Genomic DNA, 19,687 nt, shown 5'->3' with positions numbered 1-19,687 from the left:
AAGAATGTTCAGAGCAGCACTGTGCATGACAGAAAACACAGCAGCCCAAAGGTCATCAAAACTACAATGGATTTTTTAAAAAACTGTGATATATTCACAATGCAATATAAATATATAAATATAAAGCTTTGCAACCATGGATTGTAGCTACTTGCAACAATATGGGTGACTCTCAAAAACATAATATTGCCTCAAGAATATATACTGTATGAATCAATTTATATAAAGTCACAAAACCTACAGAATGAAGCAATGTATTGTTTACAGATTCAAGCCTGTGTAGGAGATCTACTAAGAAATGCAAGGGAATGATACAAAATTCAGCACAGTATTTGCCTTGGAGGTGAGAGGAAAGGGAATGGGTTTGTGGAAGAATATCCTGGGGACTCCAGGGGTAAAGGTAATAAGATTTTCTTTACCTGAGTCGTGGGTACACAGGTGCTCATTGGATTATGATTTTTTTAAAATTTATTTATTTTTGGCTGTGTTGGGTCTTCGTTGCTGCTCACGGGCTTTCTCTAGTTGCGGCGAGCGGGGGCTTCTCTTCGTTGTGGTGCGCGGGCTTCTCATTGCGGTGGCTTCTCTTGTTGCGGAGCATAGGCTCTAGGCGTGCAGGCTTCACTAGTTATGGCACACGGGCTCAGTAGTTGTGGCCCACGAGCTTAGTTGCTCCACGCCATGTGGGATCTTCCCACATGGGCTCAAACCCATGTCCCCTGCATTAGCAGGCGATTCTTAACCACTGTGCCACCAGGGAAGCCCTGGATTATGATTCTTTATACCTATGTGTACTTAATACATTAAAAAAATCTACTCAGGACTGCACGTTGGTGCCCTGGCCACAGAGTTTCTTCTCTGTGCACGAAGCTCAAGACATTTGATCTCCTTGAGAACTTCATTTACTTACTCTCCAGGAGTTACTCAGTCCCTGAATAAAATAGCTCTGCTCTTTGAACCTCAAATGACACTAGAACTTCAAGTGACACCTGGCCTCCTGACATCTTCCCAAGTTGCTGATTGTTTTCTGTTTCAACAAGCATGGGTGCATTTGTCTGCTCAGGGCTCCCTCTCTTAACATACCTCAGGCAGCTCTGGCCCCGAATCTCCAATTGCCCTGGACTCGTGCTAAAGAGAAGTGTCCAGATGCCACCTAGTGGAGTCAGCTATGCTCTGTCAATGCCATCTCTTAATAAGCCAACTTGGTCTTCAGTCCTCATCATCATCGACGTCATCATCCTCACTTCTTCGACTCTGTCCTCCATCTCCTTATTATGACTAATCCTTTTAGTGGTTTGGGGCAGTAACTGCAGGTGGCAGGCATCCGTGCGGTGGTTTTCAATCAGGATTGCACATTTGAACCACCTTTAAAAGTACTGACGGTACCTTAAAACGTACTGAGGCCTGGGCTCCATTCCAGGTCCAGGAGACTGAATCTTTTGGGATGGGGCCTGAATATGGGTAGTTTTGTTGTTGTGGATTTGAACAGCTTTATTGAGGTATAATTAACATAATAAACTGCACATATTTAAGGCATACTCTTGGATAAGTTTTTTTGTTTTTTTTTTGTTTTTTGGCTGTGTTGGGTCTTCGTTGCTGAGCGCAGGCTTTCTCTAGTTGCGGCGAGCCGGGGCTACTCTTCCTTGCAGTGGGCGGGCTTCTCATTGCGGTGGCTTCTCTTGTTGTGGAGCACGGGCTCTTGGTGTGTGGGCTTCAGTAGTTGTGGCTCACAGGCTCCAGAGCGCAGGCTCAGTAGTTGTGGCACATGGGCTTAGTTGCTCTGCGGCATGTGGGATCTTCCCGGACCAGGGCTCGAACCCGTGTCCCCTGCATTGGCAGGCGGATTCTTAACTACTGCGCCACCAGGGAAGCCCTTGGATAAGCTCTGAAGTATGTACATATCCGTGAAATCACTGTCATCAAGATAAAGAATGTATCTATCATCCCCCAAGGTTTCCTTGTGTCCCTTTCTAGCTCCTTCCTTCACCCCTTCTTAACCCTGCCCCACCCCCATTGCCAGGCATCACAGACCTGCAATCTGTAACTGTAGATTACATTTTCTAGAATTTTATATAAATAGAACCATACAGTATATATATATATATATTTTTTTTTTTTTTTTTTTTTTTTTTTTTGGTCTGGTGTCTTTCACTCAGCATAATTATTTTTGGGGATTCACCTATGTTGTTGCATGTATCAATATTTCATTCCTTTTTATTGCTGAGTAAGATTCCACAGTATGCATATATCACAATTTGTTTATCTGTTCACCCGTGGATGGACATTTGGGTTGCTTTCAGTTTGGAGCTATTACAAATAAGCTGCTATGACTATTCATGTACAGATCTTTGTGTGAACATAGGATTTCATTTCTCTTAAGTTAAATGTCTCAAGGAGGGGGATGACTGGTTCATGTGGGAGGTGTATGTTTAACTTTTTAAGAAACTGCCAAACTGTTTTCCAAAGCAGCTGTACCATTTTATATTCCCAAATTACTAGTAATTAAAGGCTCCCCACGAGATCCTAGTGGACTGCCAGGACTGAGACCCTGTGTTATAGCAGCCCATGAGGGTTGAGCTAAAAGATCTGGGAAATGTTGATCAGGAATCCCAAGAGCCTTGGAGCTCCCAGTTCGTGCTTAGTATAATCCCACAGCTCATATCGACCCAGGACACACACTGGAAACTCCCAGGGAGCCATTAAAAAATACAGTGTCTGCCCCTTCACCCCCCAGAGAGTCTGATATAATTGCCTTGGGGGCCAGGGCGCAAGGGTGGGGGGCTGCCTCAGGCATCACAGCTTTTTATCAGCTTCCTGAGTGGTTCTAGAGCACAGAGTGACCAACTGTCCTGGTTTGCCCAGGACTATGAGGGGGTCCATTACCATGAAGCTTTCAATCATAAAACTGGGAACGTCCCAGGCCATCTTAATACATGGTCACTCCATTTGTGGACCACTAGCATAAAGAACTCAGGCTTTGGTGCTGGATAGACTTGTCAATCTGCCTGTCAACTTGGAGTGATAGCTCAGGGTTAGTGTGTGTGTTTGGGGGAGGGTATGTAGAAAAGGGAAAGTGGGGGGACATGAGTAGCCAGGACAGAATGTGGGCTAACTCCCTCTCTCCATTTTCTCTGTCAACCAGGGACAAGTTAGAGATGCCTCAACTAGGAGTTTTGGTTGCTGTTAAAGGGGAGAAATATATGAAGCCCACTTTTTCTGAGCAATTGTATGTTGAGGCAGTGTCCTGTAGAGGCCTCTGAAGCCAGACTGCCTCACTTTAACACTCTGTTTGACCACTGACTATTAATAACTATGTGATATTCAGCCAAACACCTAAATTCTCTGCCTCAGTATCCCCAAGGACAGAATGGGGACAGTGCATCTACCTCATAGAGGATGTCTTCAGGACTGAGTTAATATATGTAAACCTCTTTTTAAAAAATGGTGTAGGGGCTTCCCTCGTGGCGCAGTGGTTGAGAATCTGCCTGCCAGTGCAGGGGACACGGGTTCGAGCCCTGGTCTGGGAAGATCCCACATGCCACGGAGCAACTGGGCCCGTGAGCCACAACTGCTGAGCCTGCGCGTCTGGAGCCTGTGCTCCGCAACAAGAGAGGCCGCGATGGTGAGAGGCCCGCGCACCGCGATGAAGAGTGGCCCCCGCTCGCCACAACTAGAGAAAGCCCTCGCACAGAAACGAAGACCCAACACAGCCATAAATAAATAAATAAATAAATAAAAATTAAAAAAAAAAAAAGCAACAGTCTTTAAAAAAAAAAAAAAATGGTGCCAGGCATGTACTAAGAGCTACGTAAGTGTTCACTATTATTATCTTAATAGCCTTGTTAAAATGAGAAGAAGGGGGAAATCGTGACTAAATATATCCTACAGCCTACGTCCATAGGCTGTCCTATACGGTTTCCTATTGAAAGATTTTTTGGTTAATCTTTCAGATTTTGTGTTGCAGCTTTAAAGAACTATAGGTTCTTGGTTCTGCATGTCAATATAGGAGGAGCTAAAGGTATATATACTATGCGCTTAACGTTCTCATGCAAATCATAAGGGAGACATAGTTTGGAACCTGATAATTTCATTTTCACCAAGTTGCTTTATTGGTGAGCTGCATTTTTGGAGTTAAAAAAAAAAACCCACCAGAACACGGTCTAGTAGTGACATCGTATTAGTCTTTGTGTCAAGTGGAACTAACACGGACTCCTGTTTTAGCTTTGCAACTGTGATTTAACAGGTACACAGGGTTCTGTGGGACTCAAGTCTCAAAGTTAGTCTTTGTGAAATGGTAACACTCAGTTATCTGTGATAGTGCCTCATCTACTGAGAAGCTTTCCTCATTCTTCAATAACCTAAAAAGAGCAAAAATGCTAAAAAACATCTCAAAACACTAATTTAAATCCATTTTACAAAACATGAAAATGTAGAAAATATCAACAGCATGGCCACAGTACAAAGGATCGCAGGAGGAGATTGGGATAATAGCTCTGGTGCTTTGGTACCCCCTCTACAGTACTTCATTGAAATTTTTTTTTTTTAAATCCTCTCAAATAGTTTAAGACTCACAAGAAGTTGCAAAATAGTACAAAGAGTTCCAGTGTATCTTCCTTTGGCTCCTCCCAATGATACTGTCTTAACATAACCGTAGAACACTGTCTTTGTTAAACTAAGACGTCAGCATCAGTACAATACTATTAACTCAAGTATAGACCTTATCTGGATTTCACCAGTTTTTACATGAACTCTTCTTTTTTCTGTTCCGTTTTATTTTGGAGGCTACTTCTGCATTTCCGAACATCATATTATATCCTAAGCCTAAATTTAGCTCCCATCACACTGACTATGTCTGTTTAAACTTTCATTAGATCCACCAAATTGAGGCCCAGAACAAAACTTATGAACAACATTCTTTGAGCTTCTAAATTATTTGTATGAAGGATGACCTCAGATGATCTCCTATTTATTGATACACAGTTTACATGGGGAGTTAAGGACCCTTTCTCAAGAGGCTTTGCCATTTACCAGCTGTGTGATCTTGACCAAATTACTTGACCTCTCTGAACTTTAGTTTTCTCATCTGTAAAACGGGGCTAATAATCTTACCGACCTCATAGAGTTATTGTAAGGATTAAATTAGAAAAGATGTAAAACACATAATCAGTAATGTTATTACTCACTCCTCTTCCCCCTATCACCATCACCGCCAGTACCACCAGTACCACCAGTACCACCGCCAGGGGAATCCCTGTCCTTCTAGCTGTTTTCTTGACGTCAGAGTAGTGCAGGTATGGCTTAGGGCTGGGAGTCTGCTCAGGGTGCAGGCCAGAAGGCTTTACTCTCCTGGCAGATGGCAGGGTGGCGGGGAGTGGTCTCTCATAGCCGGGAGAGCAGCCAGGTGGCATACAATCCTGTCTTCCCTGGCTGAAACTGAGGACGCATTTCCCAAAATAATACCACTGCATTGATATCAGACTTCAGGTACATTGTGGGATCTATAGGTTTTTGTGGGTTGTCCGGCAACCTAATCACCCTTGATATTACATTTAAGTGGAAGAATATATTAGGTTCCAAATGAAACATTTGGAGCACAGCCCACAGAGTGGGGATTGCTTATACAAGAAAGATAATTGCTTGGATATAATTTTGGAAACTAAGACATCCGCTTTGCCCCAGTGCCCTTTTCAAGCAGGAATAAGTTTTAAAAAAAAGTAAAAAGTGGTAAGAAATTGTTGATTTGAATGTTGGTTATTTCCAGCTGATAGCAAAATTCTCCTTGTTGGCCTGACTAACGGATTAGATTATTTCTTGTCGTTTAACGTGAACTGATATAGTATCAGTGGTCATAAGCATGTCTTTTGCATTGGCCAAAATCTCTGTATGCTAGGGCTGGCTTGCCCAGGCTCACAGGAGTTAATGTGCACTTCTCTTCCCCCTCTGGATTCAGAGAGGTCATGCTGATAGCTTGAAATCAGTCATGGTGGATGTATTAACATTACAGAAATCAGCAAGTGCTTCCCCTGCCACCCCTAAAGCTGGATGTTTGACATTTACCACCAACACACCACTCCATTTTTTAACTCAGCAAACATTTATTGTATGCCAACTGTATGCCTGCTACTGTTTTAGGATCCAAACAACCTTGGATAACACAGTCCTTTAAGAGGATCCTACAGATAAATTTGAAGTCCAAGGAAACATGAAATATACATGTTTTTTGAATGAAAAAGCACCAGCATGTCAATGTAACCCACATAGTAATCCATACCAAACTTTACCAGCACAAAATCTCTGTTGGGAAAGTCCCCCTATGAAGGAGGATTGTTTTTAAGGCCATCCCAGCATTCCATTTTTAGCCATCTCCAGGACACTGTATTCCACAACTATTCACTGTAATCAACTATTTTCGATCACTTTCACCACTTTTCTCTGGTCCTGTATCCAGTGTTTTTAAGCTGCCAAGCCCAGACCCAAACATTGTACTCTGGAAACACAAAAGTGAGATCAGCTAATGGCTCCCATGTATTTCATCATTGTGTAGGTGTCCTGATAATATACTTATCTGAATTTTTAAAATATCAAAGCAACACACACATTTTTGTAACACATTAAAATTCTACAGTTTATGATGAAAAGAGACACTCTTGTGCCTCATCCCACCCCCCTATCCCACCCCAAGGTAACTTTCTCTGCTGGACCTGGTTTCCTTGGATCCTGAATCTCAGCTTCCCATTCAATTTTTCCAGAAAATAACTTTTCAGTCCCCTGCTGGGGGTGGGGGGAGAGAGTAGCCACTTGGCTGCATGTGGGAGGTGAAGGGGGCTCTGAGGGGCCTGACCACCTCATGTGAGATTTCAAGCCCCTCTTCCCCATTTTCAACCCATTGTGCACCCCTTCTCTGTGGTACCTACTGCCTCTGGGGGATCTGGGGAGAAAACGGGCTTATTAGTATTCTCCTCAAACCACTTCTAACTTTCTTCTTTCTGCAAAGACAATTACGGCTCCAAGTTTGCCCTTTACCTTTTGTGTCTGTGTGTAAACTTTTAAATTTAAAAGTGCACGGTAAAATTAATGAATCTTAAGTACACAATCAGATAAATATTTCATCCGTGATTCTATTCATTTAACAAGCCCCCAGGTCAAGATACAGAACACTGCTAGCACCAGAAACCTCCCTTGTGCCCCCGAAAGGTGACATCTATTCTATAAATCTGTCTGTTTGTATTCATGGCTTTAATTCACCAAGGTTACTTTGAATGCCAATTCATTAATTAAAATGTTGAACAGTACTGGGCTCGGCAAGGACCCGGAGGGAACATCCTCCAAATGCTGGACGGTGAGCACTGCAGGAGATACCCTCTCTGCGTGTCCAGCAGCCAGTCAGGCCCAGTACTGAGCATCTAGTACAGATCCAAACCTTCTCAGTTTATTGAGCTGGACAGGACCAAGAGACTTGTAAAAACTGCAAACAGAAACAAAAACATGCATCTGATTCTTTCCAAAGGAAAAGCCCCGGAATCATGTTTTTCCTCTCCGTTCTCTTCACTTCCATGGGGCTCTGCCTTTGCCCTATTCCAATAATGTGCCAGAATTGCTACCCTCTCCCTGCCAGCCCCCCAACACTGCATCTGGATTATTCTGGAACATGGGGGAGATTTGGGGGTGGGTAGTGGAGGGGGGTTAGTGATAAGGCCAGCTAGGAAATCCAATAGAGAAGTGAAGTGGGTGGAGAGAAAATGAAAACCCTAATACAGCCCATGCAAGCTCCTACTTTCACAGCCCCCCACCCGCAGCCGCTAGCTCAGGTGCCTGAAGATGCGAACGCTTTTGTGATGACGATGCTGCTTTGATTAAAAAACTTACTGAAATACTTAAAGGCGAAAGGAGGAATCCAGAAAAGCTCCAGAATCTTCTAAAATTAAGAGAACCCTTCCAATGTTAATGACCTTAGATCAGATTTGTGATTTCAGTTGTCACAATAAATGCAGCGCCTCCGAGCTGTTGGCTCCCATTGTGATTTTGCAGTGATTCAGACTTGCGTGGGACTGATTGAGTGTTTGAGGCGTTCAGTTTTTTTACACCTTCCTCATTTACTTTTCTAGTTGAATGGCTTATGAAGATGTAATGAATAGAAAATAAACTTATTGAAATACATTCCTGGGAACTTTGCTCAGTGACATGGATACCTTAAACCTGATATTCTGGAATAGCTCCAACCAGATCAGAAAGCAAGAAGTTATTGCCTAGTGGAAAAATCAAAAGGAGAAAAATACTGAAGTATTGTAAAATAAATTCTAGAGACCTGAGTAAACCAACTAGGAGGCACATAGAATTATAAAATACCTTTATGGAAATATCCACAGGGGCTTAGGAAGAGAAGTCGGTAGGTGGAGTTTATTTCTACAGGAGGCAGGGAAATATAATGGAAAGAGCACCAGATTGAAGGGGGGACAGGCTCGCCTGTCAGCCAGCTGTGTGCTCTTGGTACCTCATTTGACCTGTGTCTCAGTTTCCTCACCTGCAGAAGAGGGTCTTCAATATTACTTCCAGTTTTCACACTGATTTCTCCAAGCCTATGACTAACTTTGAGGCTTCTCAGAGTTCCAGGTTGGGAACACATAGGATGTCTAGGCTCCCTTCAAAATGGAGTTAGAAGTCACCAGGCCAGAGCAGTGATGGCTGGCCAGTCACAGACAAAGCTCAGAACCAAGGGATAAATGATGTCCTTGCTGCTAGAAGCGCCACACTGACGTTTTGTGGCTATGGATAATCCAATTATACAAACGTTTATGTGCAATGTGCTTCCTCTGTGAAGCTTTGAAGCTTCCTCAAGCTTCAAAGCTGCTTCCTCTGTTTTTTTTTTTTTTTTTCTGTACAATAGTGAAAATATTTACACTTAGGCCTGAGGCAAAACGCTAAGAAACTTGCCGAAGTTTGCCCAAGAGTGTTGGCTCCAAGCCGCCTTGCTCTACCCTTGGTGCGCTCAAACCACTCCCCAAGACTGTCATCACCATGCCAGGACTGTGCTTTGATCACAAATCTCAAATGTGCTCTCAATGCTGTGTGGCAATCCAGTTTCATTAGTAACTACTTAATTCTTTCTTTACTCTTCTCCAACTTCTTCTGAGCTCTCAGGCACACCCGGCTTGCCCCACGGTCGCTGAGAAAATGTAAGCCATCAGATGGGGATCCCCTCATCTTCTCAGCAGTGAATCTACAAGCTGACTTCTTCCCCATTTCCCTGGAGGAAGTGTCCTTCTGACTACTGTTAAGTTAGTCAAACAAAGAGGCCATTAGACTGAGATGCTCTAATGCCCTAGAGGCCTATGTAAGCAAACCATAATCTAAGTCTGTAAATGTCTCAAGGTTACAAAATCCAAAATGCTGGGGACAATCAATCACAAACAGCCAACTAGGCTTTAAGCTATAGCCAATCAATACCTACCTTACTTTGCTTCCACCTTTTCTCTATAAAAGTCTCACCCCAGCTCCTGTTGGTGGAGCTCCTAACCACTTCTGGTTTGGGGCTGCCTGATTTGAATCCCATTTTTGTGCAGATAAACTCTTAAAATTTTTAATAGGCCTCGGTTGATTGTTCCGCACCAGAAAGGCCAATACGTCCACATGTGTTCAAGTTCACCTCCCTCCTGCCTTCTCAAAAACTTCCCTTTAAAAAAAAAAATCACCCCTTTCTCCTGTTTCATCACCCTCTCCCTCCCCTATTGTCCCAGCCTCACCAGCATATGAATCATGATCTGGACCCTTCTCCCTTGAAAAATAAAAGAAATAAAAGGGAACAAAATCCAAACACTCCATTGTGCATTCTAACCTTCTTAAGACTTGTCTACACAACTGAATTTCCTTCACTCTCCTGCCACTTCAACACACCTGCTTCGCTAAGGTCACTCTGTGTCCAAGTTGTAACCCTTAGAGCCTGCGGGTATGAATTATTTGCAAAAAGACATAACTACCTTAAGAATCTTGAGAGGATATAATCCAGGATTTAGGGTGAGCCTTAAGTCCTTATAAGAGAAAGGCCGTGGGAGGCTTGAAACCCAGGAGAAACAGGGGAGAAGGCCACGTGAAGGAGGTGGCAGAGATGGGAGTGATGAGTCTACAAGCCAAGGAATGTGAGCCATCACCAGAAACCGGAAGAGGCAGGGAAGGATTCTCCTCCACAGCCTTTGAGCAAGTGCAGCCCTACTTGATTTTGAACTTCTGGGCACCAGAACCCTGAGAGAATGAATTTACGTTGTTTTAAGCCACCAAGTTGTGGCAATTTGTTATGACAGCCCTAGGAGACTGTTAACAGTCACCAAAGACCTCCATGCTGCAGAACCCCAGACTAAACACCATCTCTCTCCCATACTGCAACAGTACTTAACTCAGCTGACTTCTCCTTGCTTGAAGCATCTTACAGTCCTCGCTTCCAGGGAACCACTGTCTATCGGGTTCTCTCTTCTCTTTGTGAACGCTTCCTCTTGGAGTTCTTTGCAAGCTTTTCTGCTTCTACCTAACCTCCAAATGTCTGCTCGTCTTCTCCATCTTCTCTAGTAATCACATCCATACCTGTGGCTCTAAATATCATCCATATAACAAAGATTCCCAAGTTGATGCCTCCAACTTAGACCTGCTGAGAGCTCCAGCCATGTGTATCCCACGCCTTCTTGACACAGCAGCTTAGAGGTTTCACGGTAATCTCACATGTGAGCAAACATACATGTGCAAAACAGAACTTCTGATCTTCATGAAACATTCCTTTTGCCACCCCCCCTTCCCCAAACCCTGTTCTTCCTCTGGTTTTCCACATCTGAAGAAATGGCATCTCCACCTAATACACTTGCTCTAGCAGAAACCTGGGAGTCATTCTTTCTCCTACTCTCACATCCAATTCCTAAACCAGTCTTGTCAATTTAATATGTAAAATGGATCTTGACTCCACTCACTTCTTTTCAGATCTACTGTCACCATCCTGGGACTACATGAACACTATGTCTCACTGGGTCTCTTGCAACAACTTCCGATGGATTCTCTACACAGCAGCTAGAGATCTTTCAACAGATCAGATCACGCCATGCCCTTACGTAAAGCCCTTTGAAGGACTCCCACTGAATTGAACACAAAAATCCAAACTCTAGGAGGCCTTCTGTGACCTTGCCATGCTTTCTGTCCACCCCCTTTCCCTGCTCTGTCCACAGTGCGTGTTCCTTAGGTTCCAAGAACTTACCAGGCTTTTCCCACCATGGACCACCTCTGCCTGGGATTATCTCCCCAACACTTTCTGCCTTCAGCTTACTTCCTCAGAGGGAACTCCCTGATCACAACCCCCAACCCATTTTACGTCAGTTTCTCCTGTTATTTTTCTCTCTCACAGAACTCAATTCTTTCTACCATTGAATTTGTCACAATCTGTAATTACACATGGGATCGTGTGTTTATTTATGTACCGTCTCCCCCGCCAGGGTGCCTTCCGCAAGCAGCTGGGACTATGTCTGTTTCTCATCACTGAGCAGAGCGCCTAGCTCGGGGGGCAGCCACAGATGGGATGCTCCGTAAATATCTGTTGAATGACTTCGCTCTCTTCTACACCTTAAATGTGGGTTCTAGGAGGAACGCTTGTCTCGTGAGGACACGTACACCCAGAAGAATAAAAAATACCCCAAATCTAAATTTTATGAAAACCCGAAGACTGTTTTACAAACATATAAATTATTTTATTTACAAAGCCATGTTACCAAAAAAAAAAAAAAAAAAAAAGCAAAAAAAAAAAAAAAAAAAAATACAATCGCTCACTGGAGAATGTCTCCAGGCCTGGTGCTGAACCACGGCAGTATCAATAGATACATGTTTGTTCTTTCCTTTTTAAAACTGTAAGCCATAGGATTTACTATTTACACCTACTTTAGACATTTATTCTGCTTACAATATCACAGGCATGGAATGAATTCTATCTGATAGTGCTAATACATAAAGATGCAGGACAAAGAAGGAAAATACTTAGTGTTACAAAATATGGATTGTAGAAAAGAAACCCACTCCACAAGTGTGGCATTTGTTTAGAATGTTTGGACATGCTTTCTTCAAAATTCTTCTGGAAAAGGTTCTAAAATCGGTAGTAGGAAAGGACAAGTGAGCAGGTGCAAATTCTCGTCTGTGCAACAACAGTTATTGAATATACCCCATGACTGACCAGCTAAGTAAAACCCACAGAGTTTTGTTAAAGTGCCATGGGCCGACAGCATAACAAAATAGAAGGTGTAAATAGAAAATTTCATTTTTTCCTTTTTTAAAACAAGAGTTCACTGAGAATCAGCAATAATAGAATATGCTGTATAAACTATTCTCTACAAAGGTTGATCAGCATTATTTACAATTGGTACATTGATACAAAAGAAGGCATACAAGTTATCCAGGTCGCTTTTTTTTTTTTTTTTTTTTTTTTTTTAATGGCTGACAGGTCTATGCATTGCGTTACGCTTTAACAACCAGAGCTTTCGAGCCTCTATGGCTGGCGACAAGTCACGAGATCTTCAGGCAGATGGGGGTGTGTGCAGTCAAGGGGCTTGGGAGAGAGGGCTAGGTGGGGTGTGCAGAACAGAAGTACCCAAACGATATCCCCCTAATAATGCTTTATAGGCTGGTCCAGTTGAACTCCATTCAAACAAACCGAAAGAAAACCTTTTATTTGCATTCCATTTTTCAAGCTGTGAGTTTTGAATACATCATTATAAAGTAAACCTGTAGTTGACTGTGAAGGAAGAAACACCGTGGGTTTTCCCTTTTTGCTCAGTTTTCCAGAAATGTCCTCACCTTGGTCAGAGCCAGTCTTTCACCAAGTAAGCAGCATTCGGTGGGGAGCCTCTTTATTCCAGCTTGCAATTCAAGATGTAGAGAGCTAAAACGTTTAAAATCCATTGAATTGCTCCTTTAGTCCCTGTTGAGACATTATTTCTCAGAAGCAGCCACTTAATCTCTCAACTTTTGTTTTCCTTCTTTGAGTGTAAGAGTTTATATATCAGAGGGTTATTTTGTTGCTGAGATTTTTTTTTGTTTTTACTCCTGCAAGTATTACAACTCAAAATAAATTATAAAAAAAAAACCAGACTTCTAAAACCGAACGAGACGAAAATTGTGCAAAAATAACAAAGATATGTACATACTTTTCAGTCTGAAGAAATGTACAATAAAAACATAATTCAAAGAACATTTTAAAAATATAAACGTTGCTTCAACTTTCCTAAGTTTCATATTGTTTCTGAAACTATTCTGGTCAGTTAGCTCTGTAATATAGTAAAACATAAATTATTACAAAATTAACACTATAAAAATTTACTTTAAGAATATCTTCTAAACTTTTTTTTCAAAGGGTCTAACCTTGTTTATAATTTCTTAAACATTTATAAGTCTTAAAATCTGCCTTAACCTTTTTTTTTTTTAAAAAAAGAAAAAGTAACAATCTTCCCTTCAATTTGCAGTCTCTTTTTCCCAAGACGGAAATAAACCAGCATATAAGTGCACTTTTAACACTGTAGAAATAAAAATGAAATCATCTGAACTAATGTCCTAGTACCTAATATCAACTCCTGATTTTTAAAAAAATCTTCATTTTATATTAAAAATTTTAGTAATCCTATTAAGAAACACTGTCAGTGCAATTCCATTGATGCAAATCACTCCATTTGCCTCCCGTCTTTGCAAAATCCAATCATACGGTGAAATTTAACAGTAGTCTGATCCTTGGGTTTGGGGGGAATGGGAAAGAAAAGGAGAACTTCAGGGTGGGGATGAGGGTTTATGTCCAGCTGCAAAACTGGCATTCATTTCTGACTTAGGGATGAAGCAAAACCTCCTGGTATCTCTGCCATTATACTGTATACAAAGTTACATGATTCATAGCACAGAACACTTATTTTATATGGTGAATTCCTTTCTTGACTATGATTCCCAATTAGAGCTTATGGTATTGGTTTCTTTCAAAACTCCAGTGTGAACAGTTTTTATAGCTGCAGGCCTCCAGCTTCTCCCTTCCAGATCTTCCAAATGGCTCTTCTCCATAAGCAGTGGCCTTACCACTCCTTCCTGGGTTGGCTGTATCGGAGTGGTGGCCTCTGACAACCTAGCACGAGCTGATCTATGGGTGTGCTGAGTCCACGGGGCCCTCGGGCCCAGGGCATGGAGGTGGCTGGGCAATGCTAGTAATTATTCTCACCAATCACCAGCCGTTGGGCAATTAACCCTCCATGGCAGCTTTCCCTCAGGCCTTTCCTTCCGGCTCTGCTTTTTCTCCTCTGGCAGCGCCCCGGAGGGCAGCCTGAGACCTTCCACAGCGGTGGGCACTGTGCCTCTTCCTGAGTGGCTTCCTGAGGTCTTGTGCTCTATCCCTGGGATTCCTCCCCGTGACTCGCCCAGCTTTGCGCCCTTGTACACGGTGCCCTGGAAGGGATTTTGCAGCATGGATTCCTAACACGCTCAGATGATCACAGTCACCCAGTTCCCACCATCTTTTGAGGATATCTCCTCCTACCCCCAGGCCCTTCTTCCTGCCACCTCCCGGGTCCATTCCTGCCCCTGTCCCTAACCCAGGACATCCTCTCCGAGCTGCACAGCTGGATAGTGGTACTGAGTAAGCCCCATCATTAAATGGCTGCTGTTCTCAACTCTGCATCTGGCTCCTCTGTGCTGGTGCGTCCTAGAAACCTGATGAGGGCCCTCGTCCACCCTCCAGCTCTCTGCTCTAGGCTCCCCAAACACGGGCTGCTCCCCAGTAACCGCCCCCGATGCAGCAGGCTGTCTAGAGGGAGCTTTTGAGAGCCCGCACCTCTGATGGTCAGTGGGGACCCAGAGAGTGGCAGGTAGGAGGGGACAGAAGGGAAGGATGGGAGAGGGCAAGGAAAGGAGCACTGCACATGCTCAAGTTCAAGAGTTCCAGACGATGCCAACCAGGAACGGACATTCTACAATGTCTGCTCTTGTGGCTGGAGCAAAATGATGCAGTAGCAGCATCAGAAGCTAGAGGAGGGACCCCAAACTTGGAAGAAGGTATACACGTGGCAAGTTAAAGACCGGAAACCAAACACTGGTATTGTTTTCTGTAAATCTCAAATTCACGTTCTTTTTGCCTTTTTCTTTTTCCTCAAAACTAAAAATTGGTCAATTAAAAAAAGAAGAAGAAAGGCCAGAGCCACAGGCAGGGCACAGGAAACAGACTCTTCCCCACTGCCCACTCCCCTCCCTCCCCTGGCCTTGGCCTCCTGGGGGGAGGTCCCGTGGCCAGGCATTGGTTTGGAAGTGGCTTCATAGTCTTGTTATGGAAGAGTCCTTATCCTGCCCGTTCTGTTTGTGGTCTTCTAGGAAAGAAAAGAAAAGAAAAAGCTTGTTTCCAAAACATACATTTGGGATTACCCACAAGAATTCAAGAAGGGAGTCTCAGTTTCCTCATCTATAACTAAAAGGATACCATCCCACCTCCTGCATTCGGCAAAAGCCAGCTGTGACGAGCGAATGAGGTGATGGAAGTAAACGACTCTGTAAATGGAAGGTAGGCACAAAGATCCTGGCTGTGCAGGAAAGCAAGGGGGCAAATCCTGGGGCTTCAGGGAGCTCCTCTCCAGGAGGGAGGACCGGGATAACTAATCTGTCTTTGTTTCTCTGTTTTTTTTTTTTTTTTTTTTAGTCTATCTTTTCCTAACTAACCCGCAGACAGCATGGAAAATTACCTAAGGAAAAAGTATAGTGCTGGGTTAAGCACAGAGGCTTTGGACATACAGGTTTTGGTTCAAGTTCCTTCATCTTCATCTATAAAATGAGGATAACCAATTGGTCCCCAACCTGACCAGGTTGTTAAAAGGTTGAAAGGTTATGTAATGTACATGAGGGGCAGAGCGCGGCGCCTACAGAGGAAGGGCTCAACAAACGGCAGGTGTTGGTATCATTACGTTCATTTAGGCTGACGCCTAGCGTTGTGGGTTCCCAGCAGGTGTGCCTGGAGTTGTGGGCGATTGCACACGTGCCTGCTAAGGGGCAAAGTGGAGTCTCCAGGTGCACTCAGCAACCGGTGCAGGAGGCCTGCCGTAAACAGGCAGATTGCCCTCCCTCCCCGACCCTACACAGAGAGGGGGCTGCAGGTGCTCCGGCACAGATGGGCCCAAGTGACTCAAAATGGTGGAGATCTGAGGATACAAAACCGTTCCCTATAACCTTCACCCAAGCTCTACCCAAGATTTGCGGGGAAACTCCAAAGGCCAAAGTACAGAAACGCACACTGTAATTTGGTATCTATGAAACCTGTGGCTCTTCTAAGACAACGTAACAGCCATATATGTATTTTTTCCCACCATGTAGAACACACACGACCCTACTCACCTACCCTCCCTGGCCTCCTCCAGACGTGCACACACTCCGCTGGAGAAAATCACTTCTATACTGACTGTTTTCACACCTCGAGCTTATAAAAACTCCTAACTCTACCCCGAATAGTCCCACCATGAAAACCACATCCTGAACGGTAGCTACAGCTCACCAGAGGCCTCAAGAAAGCGCCGACCAATGTCCGCCCTGAGCAAAGCCCTTCAGTCAACAGCATCTTATTTTCATAACCTTAGGAGGTAGGCATCGATTTTGCCATTTAAGAGATGAAAAAAGTGAGACTCAGAGAAGTAATCTGCCTAATATCATACAGCTGCTAACAGTAAAAGCTAATACCTGTATTAGGTCTCAGGCATTTTGCAGGGGCTTTATGTCTATAAATTAATTTAATCCTCACAAAAGCCTTATGAGATAGGGGCCATAATGATCCCCACCTTATAGGCGAGGAAACTAAAGCACAGAGAAATTAAGTAACTTGCCCAAGGGCACACAGCTAATTACGAGGAGGTCTAGCGTTAGAAGCCAGGTAGCCATTTTCTTGACGTGAGATTTGAACCAGGGTCTGACCCCAAAGCCCACGTTCTTTCCACCCTGCTGATGAGCCTATGGGCTTCTGCCCCCCAGTAACTTACCTGTCGGCTGTGTCCTGGGCTGGATATGCTTGAAGGACTGGATTGTGACAAAGCTAGGCTGCTATTTTTCCCAACCTGAAAGACACCAGTGAAGCCCTACTCAGACACGGGAGCCAGCTTGGGAGAGACCCACCGACACCACGAGTCGCCAGGGGAAAGGGGGAGGCTGCGCGGTACCTCGCTGGCTCTCCTCCCGTTGTGTGGAACTCGTGTTTCCATCTTAAACGGCAGAGAAAATGAGTATGTTTCGGGGGGGCCTTGATGACGCCCCCCTCATCCCAGAGGGAACGTGGAACGGAGGGGAAATCTTAATCCGCTTCCCAGATGCGCAGACTGCAAGTTTCCGGGAGGAGGCCCAGCTTTTCCACCTGTGACTGCAGTCCCAGACCCATCTCGTCTCGAGCCCAGACTCCCCTGGGCCAGCTGGGAATAAATGCCTGCGTCTTTTTCTGAGTCAGTTTTCCCGGCTCACTCCTTGCTGTTCTTAAGAAAAATGGCAAGAAGCATGGGTGTTCGCCTTCCACTGGGAGCCTGAGCGGGTCGGTCCTAAGACGCTGCCCTGGGGGCGAGGGGGCGTGGCCGTCAGGCTCCTCCCCTTTCTCGTGATCGAACCTGGGCTCGCGGTGGGCTGGGTCCTCCGCGGAGTACGTTACGCAGGCAGCTCCTATGAAGAGCCCATCCTCTACTTCAACACGCCTTTGCGTAAAGACGTCTGCCTTATGTTCGCAGTCTTGTTTTTTGTACGATTTAGTATCTCTGTGGCAAATTCTGGCCTTACACCACCCGATGCAATTCAATAGATCCCCAGTTAGTCCCCAAAGCGCGTTTACCTTGAATTTCTCAATCTCATGCCATGCCTCTCCCAATCTCCTAACAGAAGCAGCACAGATTCCAAAGGCCTTCCCCCAACACCTGGTGACCCTGGACAAAGCCTTTTCTTAATGGCCTGGTGACAAGCACCCAGGTATCAGCTGCATTGGAGAACCAGTATTGACTAGATCCAAGGCAGCCATTAAATTCACCAGCTCTTTTTGATTTCCCTCTTGATGAGCACTCTCTGAAGGAGGCTTGTCTGCTCCTTTCATCACTGTTTTTGACTAATTCATCATGCTTACTAAACATTTCATATGGTCTTGGCACACGAAAGAATCAACAGTGCCACATTTACTCAATACAGAGGCACAGAGGTGAAAAGCCCAGACCCCAGAGCCAAATTACTTGGGTGTAAATCCCAGACCTATTATTTACTTGCTGTGTGACTTTGGGCACATTGCTTAACCTTCCTGTGCCTCGGTTTACTCATCTGTAAAATGGGGGTAATAACAGGTGAAGATCAAATGAATATATCAAGTGCTTGGAACAGAGCCCATCCCATAAGTAAGTGTTAGCTGCTAGAACTTCATCGAAAACGGATGACACTATAGCCTTGCTGCTCAGGGTGTGGCCCGCACACCAGTGCGGGGACTCCTGGACTCCAGTGGCACTGCCTAGAGCCTGTTAGAAATGCAGACTCTCAGGCTCCGCCCCAGGCCTGCTGACTCAGAATGTGCATTTTACTGAGACCCTCCAGTGATTCATGTGCACGTTCAAGTTTAGGAAGCCCTGGATCTGCCCTCCATCCTGAGACCTGGAGGTGGCACCGACCAGTAGTTTAGTCTCGGGGGGACCCTGTGGGTGCTGGTCCCGTCCCCTGCACCCCTGGAACTGCAGATGTGTGCGAGTGCCTGGGCTCTGATGAGAGGACCTATGTCCATCCCCCAGTGCCACAACCTGGGCCTCGGTTGCAGCTTGTCTGGCCCTTGAGATCCAAACTTGCTGTTTCTTGTGTGTTTACCTGTGTTTTGTGAATCCCCCTCAAGAGGTTCTCTTCATGAAGTTTTAACAAGTCTCACACAAAGATGATGCAAAACATGAAAACATCTTTTAAACAACTGCCTCTCATGTCTCCAAAGTCCCCATCCCCAGACAGGGCTGGCCCACTGAATTCTGTGGCTGTCGGCCTGGGGCTGCTGCTACCATCCGTGCACGCTGTCCTGGGAGGTCCCTCCCGCTGGACTCAGCTCGAAGAGACCCCAGGCTGACCCCTACCCGCCTTTGCTCCCTCCTCTACACACAAACAGTCGGGTGGGAGGGTTTCCTAAGCAGCCTTCCCAGCTCGAGAGGAAGACTAGACTTGAGGATGAGAACAGGGCTCAAGGGAAAGAAACACGTGTTCTTCTTGGATCATGTCCCATTCCCCCAGCTCCCCTCACGGTACACCCTCCTCTGTGTACAGTGGCCCTGAACACTTCTATGCCAGTTGGTGTGAGCTGCAGTGATACTTTAGGAAGGAAAGTGTTATCTTAGGAGTAGGGAGCCTGGTAAAGTGAGAAGAATAGTCACCGGAAGCATGCGCTCCCACCCCCCAGGTGGGACCCAGGTCATCACTTAACCTGGCTGGGCCTCAGGTTCTTCCTAAGGGGATGCCAATAGATCAGATAAAACTGCTTGGCAACAGACCTCGTCAATGATATCGTCCTCAGAACTCCAGATATACACTAGAGTGAGGTGACGGAACTCAGAACCTCTCTGTGTCTCAGTTTGCTCATCTGTAAAGTGGTGATTACAACTGCATCAACCTCGCTGGGTTGTCGTGAGGATTAAATGAGGTGATGCTCATACAGGACTCAGAACAGTGCCTAGTGCGTGGG

The 19,687-nt window shown here is 44.8% G+C and overlaps 2 protein-coding genes across 10 annotated transcripts in view; both read right to left on the bottom strand.

Moving 5' to 3' along the window:
• The window catches only part of LOC309632389 (uncharacterized protein), a 324,914-nt gene that overhangs the window by 18,734 nt on the left and 286,493 nt on the right, over positions 1-19,687 (bottom strand). The gene's annotated exons all lie outside the window — the stretch shown is intronic.
• The window catches only part of ATXN7L1 (ataxin 7 like 1), a 233,925-nt gene continuing 225,930 nt past the window's right edge, over positions 11,693-19,687 (bottom strand). For 6 of the 9 annotated variants that reach the window (XM_082399742.1, XM_082399747.1, XM_082399745.1 and 3 more), the window contains one exon: positions 11,693-17,072. In XM_082399742.1, the coding sequence (XP_082255868.1) occupies positions 16,881-17,072 (192 nt within the window). In that variant the 3' untranslated portion in view covers positions 11,693-16,880. The remainder of the gene's footprint in view (positions 17,073-19,687) is intronic. The other 3 variants (XM_082399744.1, XM_082399751.1, XM_082399746.1) reach the window with 2 other exon arrangements.

Source organism: Balaenoptera borealis (genome assembly GCF_965194805.1).
Source record: "Balaenoptera borealis genome assembly, chromosome: 7".
Taxonomy (NCBI): Eukaryota; Metazoa; Chordata; class Mammalia; order Artiodactyla; family Balaenopteridae; genus Balaenoptera; species Balaenoptera borealis.
Note: the sequence above shows the minus strand (reverse complement) of the source record. Positions and strands in the feature narration are given on the sequence as shown.